Genomic DNA, 23,536 nt, shown 5'->3' on the forward strand with positions numbered 1-23,536 from the left:
TTAGTTTGTGTCCTGTTCACCTCGGCTAGGCCAGGGCCTTGCGTGGCTCCACCTCAGCGGTGCACAGCAAAGTGGCGGGGAAGAAGGCTGCACCATCCTGTTAACCTTGCAGCTACATTATAGATAGACACAAAATGCTGGAGTAACTCAGCGGGTCAGACAGCATCAGCCACGTGGATGATCAGCCATGATCACATTGAATGGCGGTGCTGGCTTGAAGGGCCGAATGGCCTACTCCTGCACCTATTGTCTATCTCTGGAGAAAAGAATGGGAGACGTTTCGGGTCAGGGGAAAGGGAAACAAAAGATATGGACGGTGATGTAGAGAGGTATAGAACAAATGAATGAAAGATATGCAAAAGTAATGTTGATAACGTCGAAGGGCCAAATGGCCTACTCCTGCACCTAACTTCTATGTTTCTATAACGGAAATGCTCCATTGTTAGCTGTGGGATAGATGTAAACGAGCTATACAGAAAATGAAATTACCAGGATGACAATGAAACTCACCAGGAACAATTAAACTAGTATGTGTCAGAAGGAACTATAGATGCTGGTTTACACAGAGGATAGACACAAAAAATGCTGGGGTAACAGCGGGACATCTCTGGGGAGAAGGAATAGGTGACATTTCGGGTCAGGTCTGAAGAAGGGTCTTGGCCCGAAATGTCGCCCATTCCTTCTCTCCAGAGGTGCTGCCTGTCTCACTGAGTTACTCCAGCATTTTATGTCTATCTTCGGTGAAACTACTACAACGACCAGGGTGGGGGGGGAGGACAGAGAGAGGAGGGGGTATGCAAGGTTTACTTGAAGTTAGATAAATCAATATTCATACCACTGGGTTGTAAGCTGCCCAAGCGAAATATGAATATGAGGTGATTTTCCTCCAATTTGCGTTGGGCCTGACTCTGACAGGAAGGTCAGTGTGGGAAAGGGAGGGGGGGGGGAGATTGCAAAGGACTGAGCGGAGGCAGCTACATTAATCCGTGCACTATTACCAAAGATCCGATAGCAATATAAGATATTTGCTATTACTGCCAGCACCCAGGCTGGGTCTGGTCTGACACACCGTGTTTTGTTCTGACTCTGCTGGCGGTTGGTTGGAGCTGCCGAGTCGGAAGAGGCGGGCGGAGGTAACATGAGGACAGGGACACTTTCCGGCCCGACACACAAAAAAAGCTCCGCTGTGTGATCCTTGGTGTTAACGCTCCCAATCGAAGATCTCCGCTCTAAGATCTTTGCTCCCAATAACGCCCGGGGCCTGCGGTGGGCGCTAGTTGGTCAAAGAAGTGAAAGTGTCAGGTCGGGGACAAGATTGCACGGAATATAACAATTTCGTCCTCTCGGGGGGGAAGGAAGCTGCCGCAGGAACATCGCCAAATAAAACTTGACACTGAGCCATATAAATATGCTAGGACTGCCGATCTGAAGCTGGTTTGGAGGTAGGTATTAAATAGCAATTTAAGGAGATTGCAGAAAATGGGAGGAGGAGGGGATAATGTAGGAGCAATGGTGGAGAAGGACGGTGTGGATTAACTCTGAAATCGCCAAGTGCCCGAGGGACGGTTTATAGTGCAATTTATAAGTCGTTAAGGGTCATTTCTTCTCTCACTGTTGTGGTAGTAACATGATTTTGGCAAAGGGAGGGTCCACATGTAACTGCTGCCCAAAAAGCTACTGCGAAAAGAAGTATGAAAGCTGGAAATGCTTGAAATAACTCAGTAGGTCAGGCAAGCATCTGTAGAATGAATTTCTGGACCTGAAATGTTAATGATGTTTCTCTTTCCACCTGCTTTTGTGAATATATTTGTGTTTCATTGTTAAATTCCAAATTAATTAGAAAAACAGATGGAGCTTATTGTTATTTTATAGGAGAAATGATTGCAGAATTTAATATTTAAGACTTATGATAGCTCACTCTGGTAAGGAGATGGTTAGAGGATTTTTTCAGATATTATTAACCATTCACAGTAAAAAAAAAAACAATAAATAATTACAACATCTAAGGAAGTTATTTGGCCAATCCAGTCTGTACTCTCTGAAGAAGGGTCTTGACCCGAAGCGTCACCCATTCCTTCTCCCCAAAGATGCCTGAGCCGCTGAGTTACTCCAATATTTTGTGTGTATCTTCCTACACATTTTGTCCTGATCCTATTCTGATTCCAGAGCCATGTAAGTTCCTTCTGAAACGTGTCCATTTTCTTTTAGATACAATTGTATTTGCCTCCACTACCATTGTAGTGCACGGTAGTGCTTTCCATATTTTCACCACATGGTATTCTGAACACAATATTTTGTGCAAAATAATTTGGGAGGATATATTTTTAGTGATTTTAGAAACTGACAATCAGATCCTCTTGTACCATCTCTCTGAATGATTCCAAATGAACAATGATTTTTTTTTACAGACACTTCTGAACCTTGCAGGATTTATTAATGCTTGAAATTTTCATCAAATCACTGATTTCCCTTAACTATTCCGGAGAAAGCTGCATCATTTGTAGTTATGTCAGATTTATTCTGCTTTCTTTACAATAGTTAAAGGAATCAATTAATTGATGAAAATGTCATTTATTTAATACATTTTCAAATAAAAAACCCTATAATATTGGTAATTTAAAACTGAGGTGCATAGAAGTCCATTCTCTGAGAGTGATGAATCTCAAATTCACTGCCATGGCGGATGTGAGAATCTGCATTATTAGAAGTATTTAAAGCGGAGGTGAATATGATCGATCAAGAAATAATGAATAATTGGCAGAGAAGAAGAATTGAGATCAGCATTGAGCAGTTATTACCATTTTAAATGACACGGTGGACTTGAAAAGCATGATGGCCTCTGCTTCTACTTTCTTGTTTTTATTTATGAAAAAATGTTGAATCTTGGATAGCAATTTAGGGATTTCACATTAAATAATATACACATGGAATCCTGAAGTTACTGTCATCTTCACAATGTCATCCTGGTGAAGGTTAACTTTTCCTATATTGCAAAATCCAGGACTAGAAATTTACGTGGATGCCCAGAGTAAATGAATAGCAAAGCCTTACGCAAAAATAGAATTGATTCAGTCGTAGGTATACTATAGATATATGTTTTAATATAGTTTTGGTGCCTTTGTTGTATTTTAAAATGAATTCTTGTTACATATTTTAGGTTCCATCGCTTTTGAAGGATGATTACATTGAAATGAAATGCACCAAGTATAGACATAATCATCTGGTTGATTGCTGTTGTTTAAGAAAGCCAATTTCCATCTACCAAAGACCCAACTCCTATTGGCATCATTCAATGCCCAATTCTAGTGAATATCAACTACCAAAGCCAACTGGAAACATAAGGAGTATCAATGTTCTTGATGAGCTTGCAGCTGGTGACCCACCAGGAGTTTCTAGTTCCAATTTGTTTTCCTGTTACGGTGCTCCAGAATTCGGCCTAAATCCCAATGCCACAGGACATGGATCATGGATGTTTCCTGTGGTCCGGGCACGAGAAGTGTTTTACAATGTCTGTTCGGATTATGGTTTGCTGAACAAAGCCACCATTATTGCCAGTACACCACGAGCTTCCAGTGAACCTGCTCCGATACAGGATGGAACTTCTTCAGTAGATTCTCCAGAACACAATTCTAGTTATGTAGAACTTCAAGTTGATCCTCCAGATGTAACCCACAGAGGTAATGCAGAAAAGGTTGCTATGCCTGTCAGCCATGGGAAACAGCTGCTTGCCTGGGAGATAGATACATCAGATTTTAATATAGTAACATCTAAATTGAAAAGTAGAACAGGTGAGAAAATGTCACAAAAAGTAACTAACTAACTTACTGTGTTGAGTAGGGGTTTTCAACTAATACACAGCATTGCAACCAATATAAAGCTGGAGATATTAATTTTGAAAGACCTTTTAATTAATAGAATGTCGAATTATTTTCAAAACAGCATTCCGTTTGCATTTTATTATTATAATGTTTCACATTATTCTTTTTTTTGTTTTCTTGTCATTTGTGCGTGAGATTTATGTTTTTTTTAATCTGGCAGACTATAATTGCTAATTCTAATTTTATTGTTGGGATGTTGGAAGAATTCATACTTTTTCCAACATTGCCTTTAACAGGTTGACTAGTTTCAAACATTCCACTATCCAGTTTGCTGATAATTTATCAATAACAATTGGTTTTCTTTTCATTTGTTTCCTTTATTCGTGGGTGATTTCAAATTATTATTAATTTCCTTAAACTATTATTAATTTGTTCAACCCAACAAAATATCACAGCATCTCATTCACACCATAAATTATGAACCAACAAACTGATCTGTTATTCCTTTGTAAAACCACTCATCTCTGATCTTGATTGCATGAAAATAATTAAACTGTTATTGTGGAGATGCTCAGGATTTGCAAATCCTTGGATAACATTTTAAAATTTGGAAAATCAAGTCCAAGCAATTCAAGCAAATTGACCAAAGTATAAGATGGCTCGGGTCTATTTCACATTACCTAATTGGAGAGGAGACTGCAAAAAGAATGGCGTTGCCAAACTTCAGTATCCCTCTGTCTGCTTTATTATAATTGTGATCACTGACTGCAAAACTGGGCTAGTGATGAGGCAAATCAATTAATTTTGTACAGTGGAATGAAAGGTGTTCTGAAAGCATCAACAGATTCTAAATTGAAGTAAAGTTCTATTTTAAATTATACTCCTAATAATTTAGATATTTCATTGTTCTATATCCAACATCAATGGAACAAGATATTTGCCAAATAATATAATTTTGCCAAAAATGACCTCAATTCAATTTCTTGTAGAATACTTTCCTCGTGTCGGACATAATAAATAGCTGTGTCTATGAATGTGAGTGTGGGTCAGTGTGCCGCATATTCACAGGTGGTGAATGCCGGCTGCACAATGACCTATTTTGCTGTCTGTATCCATAAAGGATACTTTACTAAGTGGTATACTAATGTGTATACATTATGCAGCTGAAGGATGGTAGACATTCTGGCTAAGATATATAACTACTAAAGAAGATCCCCAAGATGGAAGCTTAACAGCATCAAGGCAGCCTACTTCATAGGCATTTCATCCATCTACCTTTCTGTCAGTTAAGCAACGGCAACCTAAAACTGGATGAATGAAAGATAGATTTGAATAATTAAAGAACTGGATGAATGATGACTAGTTTTGTTCCAGTACATCCTAAAACACTTTGGAACGATCTCTACGTGAGGTTACTTCCACGTGACAGGCTATCAGCTATTCAAAAGTTCTTTGGTTTTACTTCACCATGCAAATAAAAATGCAAATTTATGTCGAGGTTAATTTGCTAATGTTTATCTAAAAAGTTACTATTTTGAGTGAAATAACTATGATTACTACAGCTATCTTAATGCTGCTTGTTTTTAATTTGTTTTAATGTTAAAATGATCCTCTTGTGCTCAAAGGTAGACAAAAATGCTGGAGAAAATCAGTGGGTGAGGCAGCATCTATGATGCTGCCTCACCCACTGAGTTTCTCCAACATTTTTGTCTACCTTCGATTGTTCCAGCATTTCAGTTCCTTCTTGAACAAAACTCGTGTGCTCAAGATGAGCAACATATAAAGTGGCACTTGGAGCGTTGTTGCTAAGTGGATTGCTCTGTTTATAATCGCCCAACACCTGCAGAGTAGTGAACACAGCCCAATCCATCAAAGGCTTTGCATCTGAAATGCTGAAAGTATCATCACGGATTTTGGCTATTCCCTTTTCTCTCTTTTACCTTCTGGGAGATGATACACGAGCTCGAAAGCCATGACATCAGACTTAAGAATGTCTTCTTCCCCACTAGTTTAGAGATACAGCGCAGAAACAGGCCCATCTAGTCCACACCGACCAGCGATCTGCGAGCACTAACACTATCCTACACACACTAAGGACTCACTAATGTTGGAGGAAACCGAAGATCTCTGAGAAAACCCATGCAGGTCACGAATGTACAAACTCCATACACACAGCACTCGTAGTCAGGATTGAACCCGGGTCTTTTGCGCTGTAAGGCAGTAGCGCTACTGCTGTGCCACGATGCTGCTAACCGACTCCTGAACCATTCACCTCTTTCACATCTCTTCCCGGAGGTGCTGCCATGTACTCTTACTCTTAACTCGTCCTTCATTTGGTTATTCTGTTCTTGCACTTTAATATCTTTTGCACTACTTTAGATTGCATTGCAATCTTTGCACCATTTTGCTGGTTTGCATTGGTCATTATTTTTGTGGTATCTATCATTACAATTTATACTGTTTACTCTGAGCTTCATATAAAAAAGGAATTCCATTGCAACCTGGCATATATGACCATAAATTAATCTAATATCCCCTGCATGTCCTGGTTTCCTCCCACTTCTGAAAAATGTGCCACGAGGTTATTAATGACCATAATTATTCGCTTCTAGCAATTACTCCTTATGTCAGTAGCAGGAGAATCGGGCTTTGATTAGCAAGCAAGAGACAATTGGTTATAGGGAAATAAATGAATGAATGAGACTGATTGGAATGTTCTGAGAACCAGCATAAACTCAATGGACTAAATGTTCCCATCCGCTGATATAAGAAAATGTATGGCAGTACAGTCCGCTTTCACTAGAAATTGTTTTGTTAAAGCACTTTGATTTACTGTCCCTAATATATAAATGTTTATAGTTTTCTATTAATGCATTTGGAAAGGTGCAATAAGAGAATATACAATACATGGGAGGATATGGAGTGGTGTTGAACAAAGGGACCTAGGTATGCTTGTGCACAGATCCTTAAAGGGAGCAAAATAGGTCAGTAAGGGTTAAAAAGTGTTTCCCTTAAGTCAACACACAGCGCGTGGAGATTCTGCAGATCTGTGAATAAGACTTGTTAAAGGCGGTCTACAATTTTAATGTGGTCTACAGTTATAGTCACCATATTACAGTAAATACGTTTTTTCATTTTGGAGAGGGTGCAAAGAATGTTTAAGAAATTGGAAGGATTGGCAAATTGTACCCTCAAGGAAAGGTTGCGTAAAACAGGACTTTTTGTTTGAAAAGAGGCAGAAAAGGAGCAATTTAGTTGAGGTATAAAATTATGAGGTAGATAAAATAACGCTTGGATAGCTCCTTCCCATTTACTCTCTTTCCCTTAGTCAAAGGGTTTAAAGTTAGGGGACATAGATTTAAAGTTCAAACATGCTTGACACACATACCAAATCAAGTAGCATCTGTGGAAAGCCGAACATAATTAATTTTGAGTATCTTTCACCCTCTGTTTGTTATTCTGTAAGTAGTTTTTTTAGTTATCCTTGCCTGCTATATATCCTGCCATAAATTCTGACATGTATTGCATTCTTGCTGCAAGATTTTCTTATTCATGTTTTCAATGAGAAGTTCGTTAAATTATACTTTCAGTGACACTGAATGAATGAAATGATGTTATGAGCTCTGCATTTCGATAATTTAATTGCTTGAAAAGTCTAATTTGTAAGATAAGTTTACAACTGTTGAAAAATAATTGGTATTTAGTTTGCATGCCCTTCATTTGTATTCTATGCATGATTTTCATTTTAATGTCACTTCCTAGCACTTGCTCAGTAGCTGTTGAATGCACATATGGCTGTAGCTTTGAGAATGCTAGTCTCTTAAATTCGCTCCAATCAATTTATGGCAGACCATAAAGTGTTTTTTACATATATATTTCCAGGCAGCTTGAAGCAGCAAAATACAAAAAAGATTAAACCGCAGCAGAAGCACAATGAAAAAAAAGATTCTTCTTCATATACAGTTCTGGAAGAAATGAAACAGCGCAAGGTTTTGGATCTTCGGAGGTGGTCAGTATTTTAATCTATTTCTTCTGTAAATTTTGATTTCCACGGATTTGCAAGCATAATTGACATTGTTGCTGCACCAATGCTTGCCTGATTACAATAGAAATTAAGGTTTATCTTTACCTAAACTTTGGGATGTTGTACTATAATGAAAGCATTATATAAATATGTTCATCTTCCCTAGACAGGTAGTGAGATTTAACAAGCCTTCAAGCACTCACAGAATTTCGAGTCTCCACCAGCATGTTCTTCATTTGGTATCTCGGTCTCCAGCCTGTTACCGATATTCTTTTACCATTTCTCCCCTTTTGCCACTTAAAACACATTTGATCTTTAACATTTGAATATAATGCAAGGTAATCAACCTGAAACATGAATCCTGTTTGTTCCTCTTTGTATGGGCGCTGCCTAGCCTGTTGAATATTTCCAGAATTTTTTGTATCACATTGTCAGCCTTTTTGTTTTGCTTTTCAATATAAATGCAAGTAGTTTCAAGAAAATATGCTTATGAATATCAAAAAACAATTGATCTATTCCAATTTTGTGTTAGTTTGTAGCAACATTATTAAATTGAATTTAAATTACGTTCTTCAACACAACCACTATTAGAAAAAATTGTGCAGTTTAAAAATTTGAATGAATATCACTAAATAACATAATGTGTAGGAAAGAATCAGATGCTGGTTTAAATCGAAGATGGACACAAAATGCTGGAGTAACTCAGAGGGACAGACAGCACCTCTGGAGAGAAGGAAGCCACTGGGTTACTCCAGCATTTTGTGACTAAATAACTTCAGTCTATTTCCTGATAAAGTGAAGAAATATTCTCTTTATACTGTATGGTATATGTATAGATATATATGTTGTGCGCATGACTGCTACATAAAAATGGCATAATCTGTCAAAATACTTGGTGCTGAAAAAACTCAGCGGTTCAGTTCCTCCAACCCTTTGTGTTTTGCGTAAGATTCCAGCATCTGCAGTTCTTTGTGTCACAAGCATGTGGGTATTTCTTAGGCCCCCTTCGGTCATGGCTGACCATGGGTGTCTCCAGGATGCTATTCCCTATATGGAGGACGCCTGTGCTTGACTTTGTTTAACGTGGGGAGACTGGTGCACAGACAGCCATCCCAGAGTCCTTGATAGATCTGGGTCAGGATCCAGTGGCATGGAGTCCAAGACGACCAGAGACCCTTTTCAGCTGCAGCCTTCATTCGCCTTCCCAGCTTTTGTGACGTTTCACTAAGGTCAGGCATCGTCCTCTGCCTGTTCCACTGTTGAGGTCTTGGTTGGATTGCTCTTTGTCAGAGACCTCCCCATCGACCTTACCGCCATGGGTGGCCCTACCAGGAGCATAGCTCCAGACGGCATCGCTCTCAGGATCTCGGGTCCACACAAGCTTCTCCACCACGACAAGGTGACAATCCATGGAGAAGTGCGTATTGTCACTCTAATTTTGTCGCAGACAGGAAAATAAATTGGTAGAGAATTGCAGGAATGCAATAAAGGTTTACCAAAATGATTATTGGAATTCGGGAGGGGACAAGATGCTTGATCTATGATGAGAAATTAAGCTGCTTGTACCTATGCTCCAGAACAGTGGTTCCTAAAGTGGGTGACTGGTGGCTGTGAGATTACCTAGAGGGGCGCAAAGAGGCAAGAGGGGTGATGGGGCATTGGACAAGAGAGATATCACGACGTACAAATAAACCTAGGTAGATTGGGAGATCGGGACTACACCCATTAAATTTGTGTATCGTACTTTTATATCTACCGTATTTCCCGGCAATGAATACGCTATTTTTACCCTAAACTAACACCTGAAAATTTACCTGCGTCTTGGAGGCCAAAGGTTAGATTGTTAGCCAAGAAAGATAGACTTGGCTATCCCTCAGTACAGCGGCTGTAAAAGGATAGCACTGCTGGGGGAGAGTGTTCCTTCCACTGCATGTGGGGAATCTGGCCCGCCGCCATGGTAAAGTTGCAGGGACGGCAGGAACGTTGAGAAGGAGGGGGTCGGGGATCATGCCAGCAACTTCACTCAGTAGCTCGGGTGGCTGCGAGCGGCCGCCAGGACCGGACAGCGGAACTGCAGCTAGACCCAGGGCTCGCAGGCGACTTGGGCGCTACAGCCAGTCCCGGGGCAGGCGACCTGGGAGCAACAGCCAGTCCAGGGGCAGGCAACCTGGGAACTGCAGCTAGTCCTGCGACTCGCAAGGAAATATGTTGTGACAGACAGTCTGACATCTTGCATGTCATTTTAATATTACATTTTTCCCATTCCCCTGGATATTCCAAATTAATAAATTAAGGATTTGTCAACTGATTACAAATCAATAACTTTAGCCAACTCCGAAACACGAAGCGCTGAGCATTGGTACCCAGATATCATGGACATGGCCTCACTTGCTGTGCTGAGTGACACTGCATGGTATTCACTGCCCGGTCCGTATCTTTCAATGTAAATTTGCATGGGGACATGCTTTGGAGATGTGTGGCGGTTGTCGGTCAAGTGAGAATAACAGAGAGAAAAATAATGATGCTACCTTGTCAACGACGCGCACTGAAGCAGTTGGTGTTAGTTTTGAAATTCTCATTATCCCTCCACCCCTCACCCATTCAGAATGGAGGAGATCTGGAAGCCTTGGGCAAATTGAATTGCTACTTTATTTATTTTATTTTTTTTTGTGTGAGAAATTCTATGTCCCGCCAGCCTTTTTTCAAAATTTAGCAACTCAAAATAGGGGTGCGTCTTTGACGCAGGTGCTTCTTCATTGCCGGGAAATACGGTAATCACTTTAATTTATTGTTAGAAGACATTATTGCCCAATCACACATTTTAAAACAACAGGTACTAGAATACTGACATACTAATTTTTACTTTTTCTCTATCTTGTCCTATTCCAGGTATTGCATCAGTCGTCCACAATACAAGACTTCATGTGGAATATCCTCTTTGGTTTCATGCTGGAACTATCTCTATAGTACCTGTGGATCAGGAAGGTGTAGTTACTTATTTCCTGAAGTAAATTGTTGTTCTCCTTTTATTTCCTTTTGCAGCATTAAAAATTGTATCAGTTTATGGAAGTAGTTTATAATGAGGGCTTGCAATTTCCAGTTTTAACCAAACATTTATAAAAAATGGAAAAAAATCCTTTTTACGAATGCCAACCAGGAAAATATTTTTTAACCAATTATAATTCTGTGCTGGGAACAGCAACCGTGCAGTAATTGTTTTCATTCATTTTACTTTGAAAATGCTCAAATTCACTATTGATCGGCCACAAAGTGCTGGAGGAACTCAGCGGTTTAGGCAAAATCTGTGGAGGAAATGGGTAGGCGATGTTTTAGGTTGTGACCTTTCTTCAGATTCCGAAGAGGTCCATTTCCTCCACAGATATTGCCTGAAACATTGAGTTCCTCCAGTACTTTGTGTTTGGCTCAAGATTTCAGCATCGGCAGATCCATGCGTCTCCGTTGATCAGTCATATTTGTTTATAGGGTACACTGATTATCAGCATGATGGTGGCCAGCGGCGAAGAAGTGTGGCCAGAAATGGGGTGAATTGCAAAATATTTTTTTGATTATGTAAGAAGAAAATGGGGAAAAAAACTACATAGGATCAGAAGATGTAGAATCCTTGTAGATGGAGTTTAAAAAAACTGCAAGTGTAAAAATACCCTGATTGGAGTTATATCCAGGCCTCTGAATAGGTCAACATGTAGGACTTCAAAATGGGTAAAAGCTTCAGGGCTGCTGGGAGATTTGGTCAATTTAGAGTTGCTCTCTGCAGAGCTGGGACAAGCTGCAAAGATGTGCCAGTGTTTCTGGAGCTTGGATACAATTTGCAAGCAAAGAATGAGAACATCTGAAAACCCTATCAATTAGGTGCAAAATGCATAGAATGGATTAGATGGCTGCAAACCAGACATATACTTTGTAAATAATTGTAAATAATGTTGCAGAGTTTGCCGAGTATTGATTGGATGAGGTTGTCTGGGATTCCTGTAGATCAGGGTAAATGTTTCTAAGTTGGCTTCCTTACGAAGTCTGTTTTGAATACAACGTATTGAGCTATTGTATTATTGTGTTAGGGCAATGTCTGTTATGTATGGGGTTAATCGATATCTGTAATTGGGTTATTATGAGACCACCCCCATGTGGTTCGGCACCTCGAGGTCCCGGGACATGTAAAAGTCCGCTGCCACGAGGTTCAGCGTCGATCTTCTGGGAGAGCGCTTGGGACTGCGTGAACTTCTGGAGTGTCTCTGTCTGAGCGAGGCCTAGATGGCTTGAACAGACAGACATGAGGATCGAACCCGCGGTGGGATAGGTACAGTAATTGACCTGTGATGCGCTTTTGTTAAAATAAAATGTAGTTGTTTCAGTGCTTGATTCAGTGTTTTTACTGAAACTAGACTGGGGGGAAGCTTAGAAATGAGCAATTTACATATCCAGGTTATATACCAATTATGTGATGATAAATTTCAAATGATGATGCTGCACAGATAATTCTGTTATCTTGTGGAAAAAATAGTGCCAGTGCAAAATTGCCTACATTTCTATCCTATTTTGGCAGTTGTTTGTGAAAATAGCTGTAATAAAGTCTAAAGTTCTTACCATTCTTCTGACTCTTCAGTAAAGAGATTCCACAATTCACATTTGTCCTATCAGATATATTTTTTTAAAAGCCTTTATTGTGAGCAGCCATACACAAGATTGGAAAAAGTACTAGTAGACACTATCATAGATAATAATTGTTCAAGCCCCCTAATGGTGGCATTAAAATATATTGTTCTTTCCTTCCTGACAATCCAAAGGAATTGTATTTCCATTGTGATTCATTAGTCCACTTCTCCATTGCTTCTCTGTCCAGTTCATCTCTCCAGCAAAAGTAGGACATTATCCATTCAGGGTTCTCCAATGCCTTTTGAGAAAACATCATAACCAAATTCTCAAAATATACACATTTTTGAAAAGTTCTGTTAATTTAGTTTTGTATTTCATTCCAAACGGACAATTGGCTATTGTGGATCTGTATACTCTCAAGGCCGGTCCCAGATCCCATTTTTACTATTTTTCCCCAGAGGCTACGAACAGTACCAAAATAATTTGGGACATTGAATGTGCATAGATGGATGTGAACAAGGAACAGCCTTCACATTACTTCCTAATGTATTAATATTTACAAGCTGATGAAATCACAAGGTACAGCTGTACAAAGAAACAGCTACTCTCTATTAAAATAGCAGCTGAGACATCACATAGTGAGGAGCCATGTAACACTTCTGGAAACTGATCACCCATTTTATAGTCACAACGTAGTAAAGAAAGGCACAGCAACCAGAATTTATATTAAAGTTTAAATATATTTGTTTAATGTCTGTTAATGCATTTAGTACATTAAAGGGCATATTTATCTTTATTGTATCCAATACATCCAGATATCATAATCTGTACCCCAGTCCGTCTGAGGATGAAGAATGTCTGTATTTCTTAAAACAGATTAGGATTTCTGTTAATAATCATCTTTTCGGAATGGACGTGCTGTGATCCTATTTTAAATAATAATGTCTGTTTTATTGCTGCACAAAAAAAGCAGTTTTCAAAAAGATATGCAATACTGATTTCTAAAATGGACTTGTTGATTAATATTATGGAAATGTTATGTTTGTCACAGTCTTCCACCAATTACCCAGGAAGAGGCTTTACATATTTTGGGTTTCCGCCAGCCCTTTGAAGAAATCAGATTTGGCCCCTTTACGGGAAATGCGACACTAATGAGGTAACACATAGAAAGTGGGCCAACTACTTGCATTAGCACTGAAGCAAATAAACTAGCTGATTGTTGAAACATCACTTGTTTACATGGGTGTTATTCACACCACTGTTCTGGGAAAAGATAGGACATACAAAATAAAATCCTAAATTGGGGCAAGGCAAATATTGAAAATGTTGGGTGGAACTTGCAAAGGTTTTGATTGAGAGAGGTTGTTTGCAGGCAAAGGGACATCTGGCATGGGCAATGTTTCATTTTAAATGCATGGGGTATGGGTATTGCTGGCAAGTTCAGCTTTATTGCTCATCCCTAACTGACCTTAAAAAGGTAACGGTCAGCTTCTCGAACTGTTACAATCTGTACGATACTCAACAGATGAGCAGTTTGAGCAACTGAGTGGTTTGTTAGATTCTTTCAGAGGGCGGTAAAGCACAGCCCCATAACTTTTGATTTAGAGGTGCATGTGTGCAAGACTGGTTAAGGACAGGAAATCTGAATTCCACTGAGATTGTCTAACAGCAGTAAGTGCTAATGGGATTTGGGGACTTTGCCACAAGATAAATCCTTGATATTTATAAATGGAACTGCATTTGTTTTGATGCTGGTGTTGTTATATCATCAAAACAGAATTATATTGTCAAAGGTTATGTTATGTCAAGGATTTTGCTGTTAGGAAATAGAGTTAAATAGAATTAAGAACTTTTCTTTGACTGGATAGCACATAAACAAAAGGTTTTCACTGTAACTTGGTACACGTGACAATAATAGACTAAACCAAATAATTTTGTCCATCAGAATATATTAGTATGATATCAGCAACAGCTTTTGCGATGTGGCTTGATGCAAAGTGTAAATTTGTAAAATTACTATGATTCCATATTTCAATTTTTACATTTTAATTGTCTCCTTCTAAACAAGAATCTGTAAGTAAGCACATTTTCATAACTGACACTGTGCTCAATCTGTGTCAGATTGGCCCACGATAGGAAATTATATGATCAAAGAGTTTAAAATAGTAATTTAAATTTTATAGGGATGAAACAAATAAATTGTTTCCCATCTCCACCCCTTTCCGCTTTCCGCAGAGACCGTCCCATCCGCAACTCCCTGGTCAACTCGTCCCTTCCCACCCAAGCCACCTCCTCCCCAGGTACCTTCCCCTGCAACAGCAGGAGATGCAACACCTGTCCCTATACCTCCCCCTTGATTCCGTTCAAGGACCCCGACAGTCTTTTCAGGTGAGGCAGAGGTTCACTTGCATCTCCTCCAACCTCATTTACTGTATCCGCTGTTCCAGGTGTAGACTCCTGGATATCAGCAAGACCACGCGCAGGCTTGCCGATTGTTTCGCTAAACACCTGCGCTCAGTCCACCTAAACCTACCTGATATTCTAGTTGCTAAACACTTTAACCCCTCCCATTCCCACAATGACCTTTCTGTCCTGGGCCTCCTCCATTGTCAGAGTGAGGCCCAGCACAAATTGGAGGAACAGCACCTCGTATTTCGCTTCGGCAGCTTCGAAAAAAGTTATCGACCCGAAACGTCACATTCCTTCTCTCCAGAGATGCTGTCTGTCCCGCTGAGCTACTCCAGCATTTTGTGTCTATCTTCGATGATCGGTTACCGTTTCTACTTCCACACAAAGTGTAAAAATTGTTATTCTGTAGGAAATATTAAATAGTTTTACTTAGAGCAGTTGTCTCAGATCGTAATATACACAGCACAATACGATTTTACTGAGTGGTTGGAATTTCCCATTTAAAAACATCAAGAAAATAACCTCTACAGTCTTTCTAGTCAATTCCAACAAATGTTAACACTGTAATTGGCCTGAAAGATGTACCAAAATAAAATTAAGGTAGTTTCAATTGAACGATTACTTATTTAACTCTTATTTTTCCTCTGTATTTTAATAGATGGTTTAGACAGCTTAATGAACATTTTCATATGAGAGGCTGTTCCTATGTTCTGTATAAACCCCATGGGAAAAACAGAACAGCTGGAGAAACTGGTAATTTAAACATTTTCTTGCTGTATTAAAATATACATTAGTCTGTTATTTACTGCAATGTCCTGAACTTTTAAAATGTGTACATGCGAATGTCCTGCATATCTGTAAAACTAAGCATTTGTTTAAATGCTTTTTTGAACAATTTGATGACACAGAAAACAATTTCCACTTTGTGCTGTTTTCATCAGCAGTGAAAACTAAAATCCTATAGATACTGGAAACCTGAAATGAAAACAGAAAAATTGTGGAAATAATGGGTCAGACAGAATCTGTAGGGAAAGAAACAGGATTAATATATGTGTTTGATAACCAGTTACCACATCTAGAAAAATCGAGAATGCAGCTTTTGCAGAAGCAGGAGGGATGGAGAGAACAAAGGGAATATATTTTGAAAGGGTGAAGCCCAAGCAAATGTGAATGCAGCAGATAGTATGGGAGCGAATGGAGAACACCTCCTTTCAGTTAGCAAGCGTGACCCTGAGTTTTCAGTTGCCTATTAGTTTAGTTTTCCATCCCACTACCATTCTGACCACTCGTCTCTGCCCCTCTATAGTATTCCAGCAAACCCAATATAAACTCAATAAATAGCATTTTATCTTCTGTCTTTGAATATTGCAGGCCTCATGACTTGAGTTTGAATTCAAATGCTTCGGGTAACGAGCCTTTTCAGTTTGTGTCAGAAATAACCAATTCTTTTGAGCTCATCAATTTGAAGTACTTTTCTCTCTACAGATGCTGCCTGATCTGATGGATATTTCCATTAGTCTCTTTTTTTTTTTTTAAATTTCAGGTGACACCTGTGTTCAGTACCTCTCAGTTCACATGGCATTTTTTCCTGAACATTTATTATTACGCTTTAATTTATCAGAATGTTAATGGAATCATCTGATATTATTAAATTCTGATTTATATCTATATTGCAGCTGAAGGCGCCTTACTGAAGTTAACTCAAGGCTTGAAAGGTGAATCTATGGCCTTTATATATCATTGCCAGAATCATTATTTCTGTCCCATTGGATTTGAGGCTACTCCTTTAAAGGCATCCAAAGCATTTCGGTATGTATAACTCAACATTGCTTTGTCTCTGATTATTTGTCAATACACGTTAAAATACATTTCAAAGTTGGATTATCAGAAGAAAAGGACAATTTCTTTTTTTTTTTGTATATACACACTGAGAACAGTTTAGCATACAAAGTTTCTATATTACATTATTCTCACCACCAGCATTCCCCACAACTTTATAAAACATTTTTTTACCTATATCTCAGGTGAAAGTTGCATGCATATGTGTGGCCATTGGCTAGAAATATTAACACTGATTCAAGGGCCCTGGCCAAAAATGTCACTTGTCCATGCTCTGCCCTTTTGCTGCCTGACTCACTGAGTTCTTCCAGCACTTTGTATTTTGGTCAAGATTTTGGTATCTGTAGAATTTTGCATCTCTAACACTGTTTCTTCCTTCATTGATGCTGCCCAAGCTGCTAAGTATTTCCTGCATTTTCTGGTTTATCACAGATCCTGGTTTATCCTGTTTATCATTGATATTTAAGATTAGTGAACAAATAAATATTTTCAGTTAAGATCTTTCACCAACAGTTGAAAACAAAATTATTGTATTAAAATCCAGGAATGAACCAATGAATACATATATTTTGGCATATCAAAATACTTTGGTGCTAGCTCTCGGTTTTACGAGAAAGGTTTCCAGGGAATGGAAAGATTGTGGATGGTAGCATGTTGGGGAGCTGCATGGATAGGAAGTCGACTAATGCAGCTGGCTGTGAAAAGGCTGGGAACCGAATATTTACGTACCTCCAGCCCTCCCTCGTTCCCCACTCTGGGAATACCATATTATCCACTGAGGGCCCCAAGACAAAGGTCTTCAAGTCAATGCCGTTCAAATTCCAAGCATTATTGAATTGGGAATTATTTGATGTGCATCTGATGCAAAATAAAATGTTAAATGTACAAATCCATACAAGAAATTTCAAGGTTGAATTTCTGGAATGACAGGGAAGAATCTGGAATATAAAACAAAGAATCCTGAAAACATTTGGCAGGTCACACACATCTATGGAGAGAGAAAGAACGTAATGTGTCCAAACCATAGAGTAAAAAAGCACGGAAACAAACCCTTTGAATTGTGACATTTCACTCCTGATAAAATCCTGCTAAACCTATGATGCATCCTTTGGTCTATTAGGAGGGCCAAAAACAATATTGGGGAGGGGGGGGAGAGAACGAAGGAGGAGCCGGCATACTTTGTAACTTTGTCAGCGGCGTAGGTGGCTGCTATTTGTATACCTTGGGTTGCAAGCAAAGAATGTCAGTGTGCCTTGTCTGGGATCACTGGGATCTTGTACAAATTTGGTGATATGAAATTGCCTTCAATTGATTATATGCTTCTCTGTTTAATGTGAAATATTATACATGTTGTGGGTTAGACTGAGTGACTCCCCCCCCCCCCCCCCCCCCCCCCACCATCTTGCACATCCACCAAGCCTTTCCACTCGTCACTTTAATTTCATGTATTTTGTGTTTAGTGTATGCTGTGTTTTTATAACTGTTAGCAGATCAATTTTCCTCCTGGGATAGATAAAGTTCTATTGTGTCGTATCTCTTTATGCCATAAAGGTTGCTCTTCTAGTCTATTCAAAATGTTCATATTAATAATGTGTTCTTATATTTTATATAATTGTTATTTGTATGCCTTCATCATTAGACCGTTAGATACCAGTAAAAATTATATTATATCTGGTAACACGTTGAGTTTGGCTGTTTTTTGTTCTTTAATAACAGAGGCAAACTCCCACTTGAGGAAATGGAATTTTGGATCCTAATAGGTGAACCAAGTAAGAAACATCCAGCCATACACTGTAAAAAGTAAGTTTAATGTTTAAACAATATATTGTTAATCATGCATAGGTGACACTTCTGGGTCACCAAGTGAAAAGTAAACCTGCAGGTTAAATGTATTTTTCTTTCCATAAATGTTGCCTGAGTAATTACAGCATTTCTTTTTTTAATCAAGTGTTATTTGTTTACTTCTATCTACAAGTTTAAATTTTGTGGGATTGTAAATATTACTGTATCATTAATTCATTTCCAAATTAATTTCCAAAAATACTTCATCACACACATCTATGAGAGAGAAAAACGTAATGTGTCCAAACCATAGAGTAAAAAAGCACGGAAACAAACACCGTGGTACTGTATGTATGATGCTCCTTTGGTCTATTAGGAGGGCCAAAAATATTGGGAGGGGGGGGGGAGAGAACGAAGGAGGAGCCGGCATACTTTGTAACTTTGTCAGCGGCGTAGGTGGCACTGATACAAACAAGAAAATAACCAAAACAAATTACAATGCACTAAATTTAACTTTTCTGGTCGTAATAAAATTTGCTAATGGATAATTTTTGAATTCTCCATGTCCTAAAGGCATGCAGGCTGATATGTTCATTGGCAACTGTAAATTGCCCCAATTGTGTCGGTTAGTCATGGAATTTAGGGAAATTGGAGAAGGTAAAACAATGGGTGCTAGATGGTCAGCATGGATGTAGTAGACTGAAGGACCTGTCTCTGAGGTGTATGACTCAGACTGTTGTTGGATTTGGAGGAGCTCATTCATTCAGACTGACTAAATAGTATCTTTTGATTTCTGGGAGGAATTATTAATAACAGTCGAAATCCAGGATGCTTTGTAAAATTGCTTTCTTACCTCAAACATAATCATGTAGACATACAGGATATCAATTAAGGCTTGCAGACAAGGCATTGGGCTATGAATGCTGCTTTCAGATGTACTTTATTTTTAATATAATATTTTTATTAGAAGTATATACATATCGTAATCAAAACACATTTTATTTATCAATTACATATTGTTAATAGCTGGGATCTCAGCTATCTCAATAGCTGGGGTCCTCGTTTATTAATTACATATTAACAGCTTCTATTTGTTTATTTTTTTTATAGATAGAAAGAAAGGAAAAAAAATTTTTAAAAATAGAATAAATTACCAATAATACAACTTTGGAGATAGGTCCGTAGATTTTAAAACGTAACTATTCATCTAATCCTGGATTCAAGTTTCAGTCAGGCCTCCCTCCGTGCTGGACCAATTTACCCTTTCAGAAAATCGATAAATGGAGACCATATTCTAGCAAATAATTCTGGTTTGTCAATTAAGACAAGTCTAATTTTGTCCAAATGTAAGGTCTAAGTGATAATCTGATTATCACATTATTGCATGTTGCATCCTGCAAACCGCCAATTTGGTGTTGTTTTACTTATGTCACAAATCATCAAATAGATCTGTATTTTTGTAGAGTATTTGGGACAATACAGTACAATACCATTTATCAACCTCACATGAGGTTCAAACGAAATTTGGTTTTTGCAGTCATACAAGAAAAGAACCAAGACACACACCAACACAATTTACACAAACATCCATCACAGTGAATCTCCTCCTCACTGTGATGGAAGGCAAAGTCTTGTCTCTCCCCTGCTCTTCATTCTTCTCCCGATGTCAAAGTCAACGCCCCCGGCGGACGCTAGCACGTCCGCGGTCATTTAAAGCCGCGCCGGGCGATGTAAGGCCCCGCTCCAGGTCCCGATGTCGGAGCCCCCGGCGGGCGCTAGCAAGTCCGCGGCCATTTAAAGCCGCGCCGGGCGATGTAAGGCCCCGCTCCAGGTCACTTTCAACCCCGCAATTCGGACGGGAGAAGTCGCCGTTGCCGGTGCCCCGTAAAGCAGTCTCCCACCGGGGACCCGCGAGCTCCCGGTGTCACCATCCACCGGAGTCGGGTCGAAGCCGCGCGCCACCGCAGCTCTCCACGCTCCGAACTCTCCACGCTCCGAAGCCGGCCTGCTCCACGATGGTAAGTAGTCCGCAGCTCCGCAGGCACCGTGACTTGAGCCCCCAAGGCGTTCCGGTTGGAGGCTGCTCCACGGTGCTAGGCCCCAACGACAACGGAGTCGGGTCCCCGTGCAGGGAAGAGATTTAAAAGTTTCCCCCACCCGCCCCCCACACATACACATTTAAAAACCCAATGCAAACTATACCCTCAACGGGACAAAAACATTAAAAAGACAGACAGACTGCAGAGGCCGCTGCGACGTCGGTCGCGCCGCCCGACATGTTGAGGTCCTGTAAAAATATCAAAGATTTTTTTAAATTCCAAAGGAATCATATGGATATTTTAAGATTGTTGGATGGTGTATAATTATTGAGAGAGAACATTAGTTTAAATTAATCTGGTTACTCAATTGGTTTAAGATAAGCTTTGTCATTAATTTTGTTCCTTGGATGGTTGGAGACTAGTTATCTGAAACGTTCAGTTAATGCATTGAAATAATTTGCAAAGTGATAAATTGTTTTAACAAATGACTGATTTTGTACTTATTATGAATTATTAAGGATTTAAATAATTATGCTTGCACAAATACAATGTTTATTACTGATAACTTCAGGTGGACAGACATAGTGACTGATCTCAACACACAGAATCCTGAATACCTTGATATTCGACATCCTGAAAAGGGTATACAATACAGAAAAACCAAAAAGGTATTAAAGAAAATGTCTCATGTGCCACTTTTTAAGAATTCATGAGTATTGTGATAAACAAATTTTTCATAGTTTTGTATATATGCTCGGAATTTTAATGTGCACCAAACTAATGGTTCAATGGTCCTTGATTGTCACGTGTACCATTTAAGGTACAGTGAAATTTGATTTACCATACAGTCATACCAGGACAAAGCAACAAGACACACCACTACATAAAAGTTAACATGAACATCCACCACAGCGGCTCCAACACATTCCTCATTGTGATGGAAGGCAATAAAGTCTTATCTTCTTTCCTCGTTATTCGCAGTCGGGGTGATCGAAGTCCCCGTGACCCGGGAGGTCAAAGCCCATGCGGTTAGAGCTCCCAAAGCCGATTCCTAGCAAGAGGCTGCCAGCTCCTCTATGTTAGGCCGCAGCATAGAGATACGATACGGAAACAAATCGTATCTCCGTCAAGGAAAGAGATTCAAAAGTTTTCCCCCACATAATACACTAAAACATACATTTAACAACATACTAAGTACAACAAAGAAAAGGACGAGACAGACTGTTGCCATTGTACGGTGCCACCCGGAGATTAGAATTCTACAAAATGTCCTAGTATGTTCATTGGCTTTTGTAAATCGTCCCTTGTAATTTGTCCCATTTGACAGTGCCTAGCCCTTGATGGTTCAGGTGAGTGCATGCAGGATTGGTATCTGTGAAATGTATTCAATTACTTGAATATATTGAATTAATTGAAGATTTTCAGTAATAACAGAAGTAAAGCAAATAATTCTCGTGGAGCTGGAGCCCCAGATGCTATAATAGATCAAACGGGGGCCCAGAACAATTGCAGTCTATAATTCCATGGAATATTTTACACACAGCAAAGCTATCGCCCCCAACCCCGAGCTTTACAATCTGTTAAAGCTTGTCATTCTTAAACGTGGTTTAAAAAAACGAATTTTTAAACTGTCATTTATCAACAATGTAAGATAAACAAGTCATTCAAACACTTAATTTAAAAATATTTTAACCTTATTTTTAGCTTGCTTTCTTGCAGCAGTAAAATCACCATTCACATAAGTGCCAACATTGGGCTGCATACAGAATCCACAGGCAGAATTAACCAAAATATTTGTTCAGCCATTTGCTGGCACTTCTATGAATAAAGGTAGTACCAGCAAAGTCCAGGCCACTGACCTCTGTGCAGTGCTCTAAATACTGTTCATCTCCACATTACCAAGCAATTTAAAAAAATTGCATTTGAAATTGTGCACTGTTCCTTTTTCTGCTGGATCAATTTGGTGTGTATATTTTGGTATTATTCACAATTGGCACACCTCTGCAGGATGAAATCAACATAATTAGGTTAATTGCCAAAGCCAAATAATGATAGATAATCATTGTTTGTGGTCTCCAATTAGGTCGGCGGAAACTTACATTGCATAATTGCTTTCCAAAAACTGAACTGGCAAAAATTAAGCACTTGGATGATGAACATTGGAAACTTCAGATGTGAACCACGTTCAAAGGTATTGGAATGTAAAGCCAGTAACTCTGCCACTGGTTTGGAAAGAGTTTTAAATGATCATCGAGACCCATCAATGAATGATAAGAATAAAAGTGAAGGATTTCAGCAAGCATCTGAATGGAACCACATTTCAAGCCCTTATGAATACAGAGATTGTGGCTCTCCTGAAAGTGAGACAGATAAAGAGAGCATTGAATAAATGTAATGGTGTAAATACAATATGCTTTTGGTATGTATAGTTGGACAATGATTTGAGCATGATTTAGATTAAGAATTGCAGTTGGTGTTAAAAGATTGTGTGATCAACAGAAAGTGACATTGATAAAAGTACTGTCAGAGGTGCAGTGGAAAACTATTTATAAATTAAATAAAATGTGATGGAATCGGCCTGTTTGTTGTGCTGCTGCATAAAGGTAGATATTAAAATCAACATAAGCACATTAAGGGATTATTAATGTAATCTCTTGTTTCAAATTTTGAGTAGTTTTTTTTTAAAGTAAAGATGAAATTTAGAAACCATTGTAAAGAAACATAATCATCTCTTTTTTAAGAGATTACATTTTAAAATTAATAAAGTGCTCTTCTCATGTATTCAGTATGTGTATTCTTGATTGCAGTGTAAATATGATCTATACTGTAATTTAGTCACGGTGTGAACAATGGCATTGACAATGTTGAAAACTGTTTTGTGCGCAGAAGAGAACATTTAATTTGTAAATTGGTTATTTGACAAACCATAAATGAAAGAAAAACAAAATAAGGCCAATGGAGGACATGCTGTGAGGGAACCACCGTGGTTGGTGGGGGGGGGGGGGGCGAAGAGG

At 39.0% G+C, this 23,536-nt stretch overlaps 1 protein-coding gene across 2 annotated transcripts; it reads left to right on the forward strand.

Moving 5' to 3' along the window:
• Window positions 1–1,145: 1,145 nt before the first annotated feature.
• LOC129698304 (basic immunoglobulin-like variable motif-containing protein) lies at window positions 1,146–23,303 on the forward strand. Of its 2 annotated transcripts, none has more exons than XM_055637377.1 (10): window positions 1,146–1,442; window positions 3,158–3,677; window positions 7,701–7,827; window positions 10,732–10,827; window positions 13,505–13,609; window positions 15,521–15,615; window positions 16,539–16,671; window positions 18,418–18,501; window positions 21,094–21,190; window positions 22,606–23,303. In XM_055637377.1, the coding sequence occupies exons 2-10, from the start codon at window positions 3,191–3,193 to the stop codon at window positions 22,909–22,911; spliced, it is 1,530 nt and encodes a 509-aa protein (XP_055493352.1). In that variant the 5' UTR covers window positions 1,146–1,442; window positions 3,158–3,190; the 3' UTR covers window positions 22,912–23,303. The 2 variants fall into 2 exon arrangements, with proteins under 2 accessions (XP_055493352.1, XP_055493351.1); XM_055637376.1 differs by having other exon boundaries at window positions 1,147–1,442; window positions 3,158–3,788.
• Window positions 23,304–23,536: the final 233 nt, after the last annotated feature.

Source organism: Leucoraja erinacea, chromosome 6 (assembly GCF_028641065.1).
Source record: "Leucoraja erinacea ecotype New England chromosome 6, Leri_hhj_1, whole genome shotgun sequence".
NCBI lineage: Eukaryota > Metazoa > Chordata > Chondrichthyes > Rajiformes > Rajidae > Leucoraja > Leucoraja erinaceus.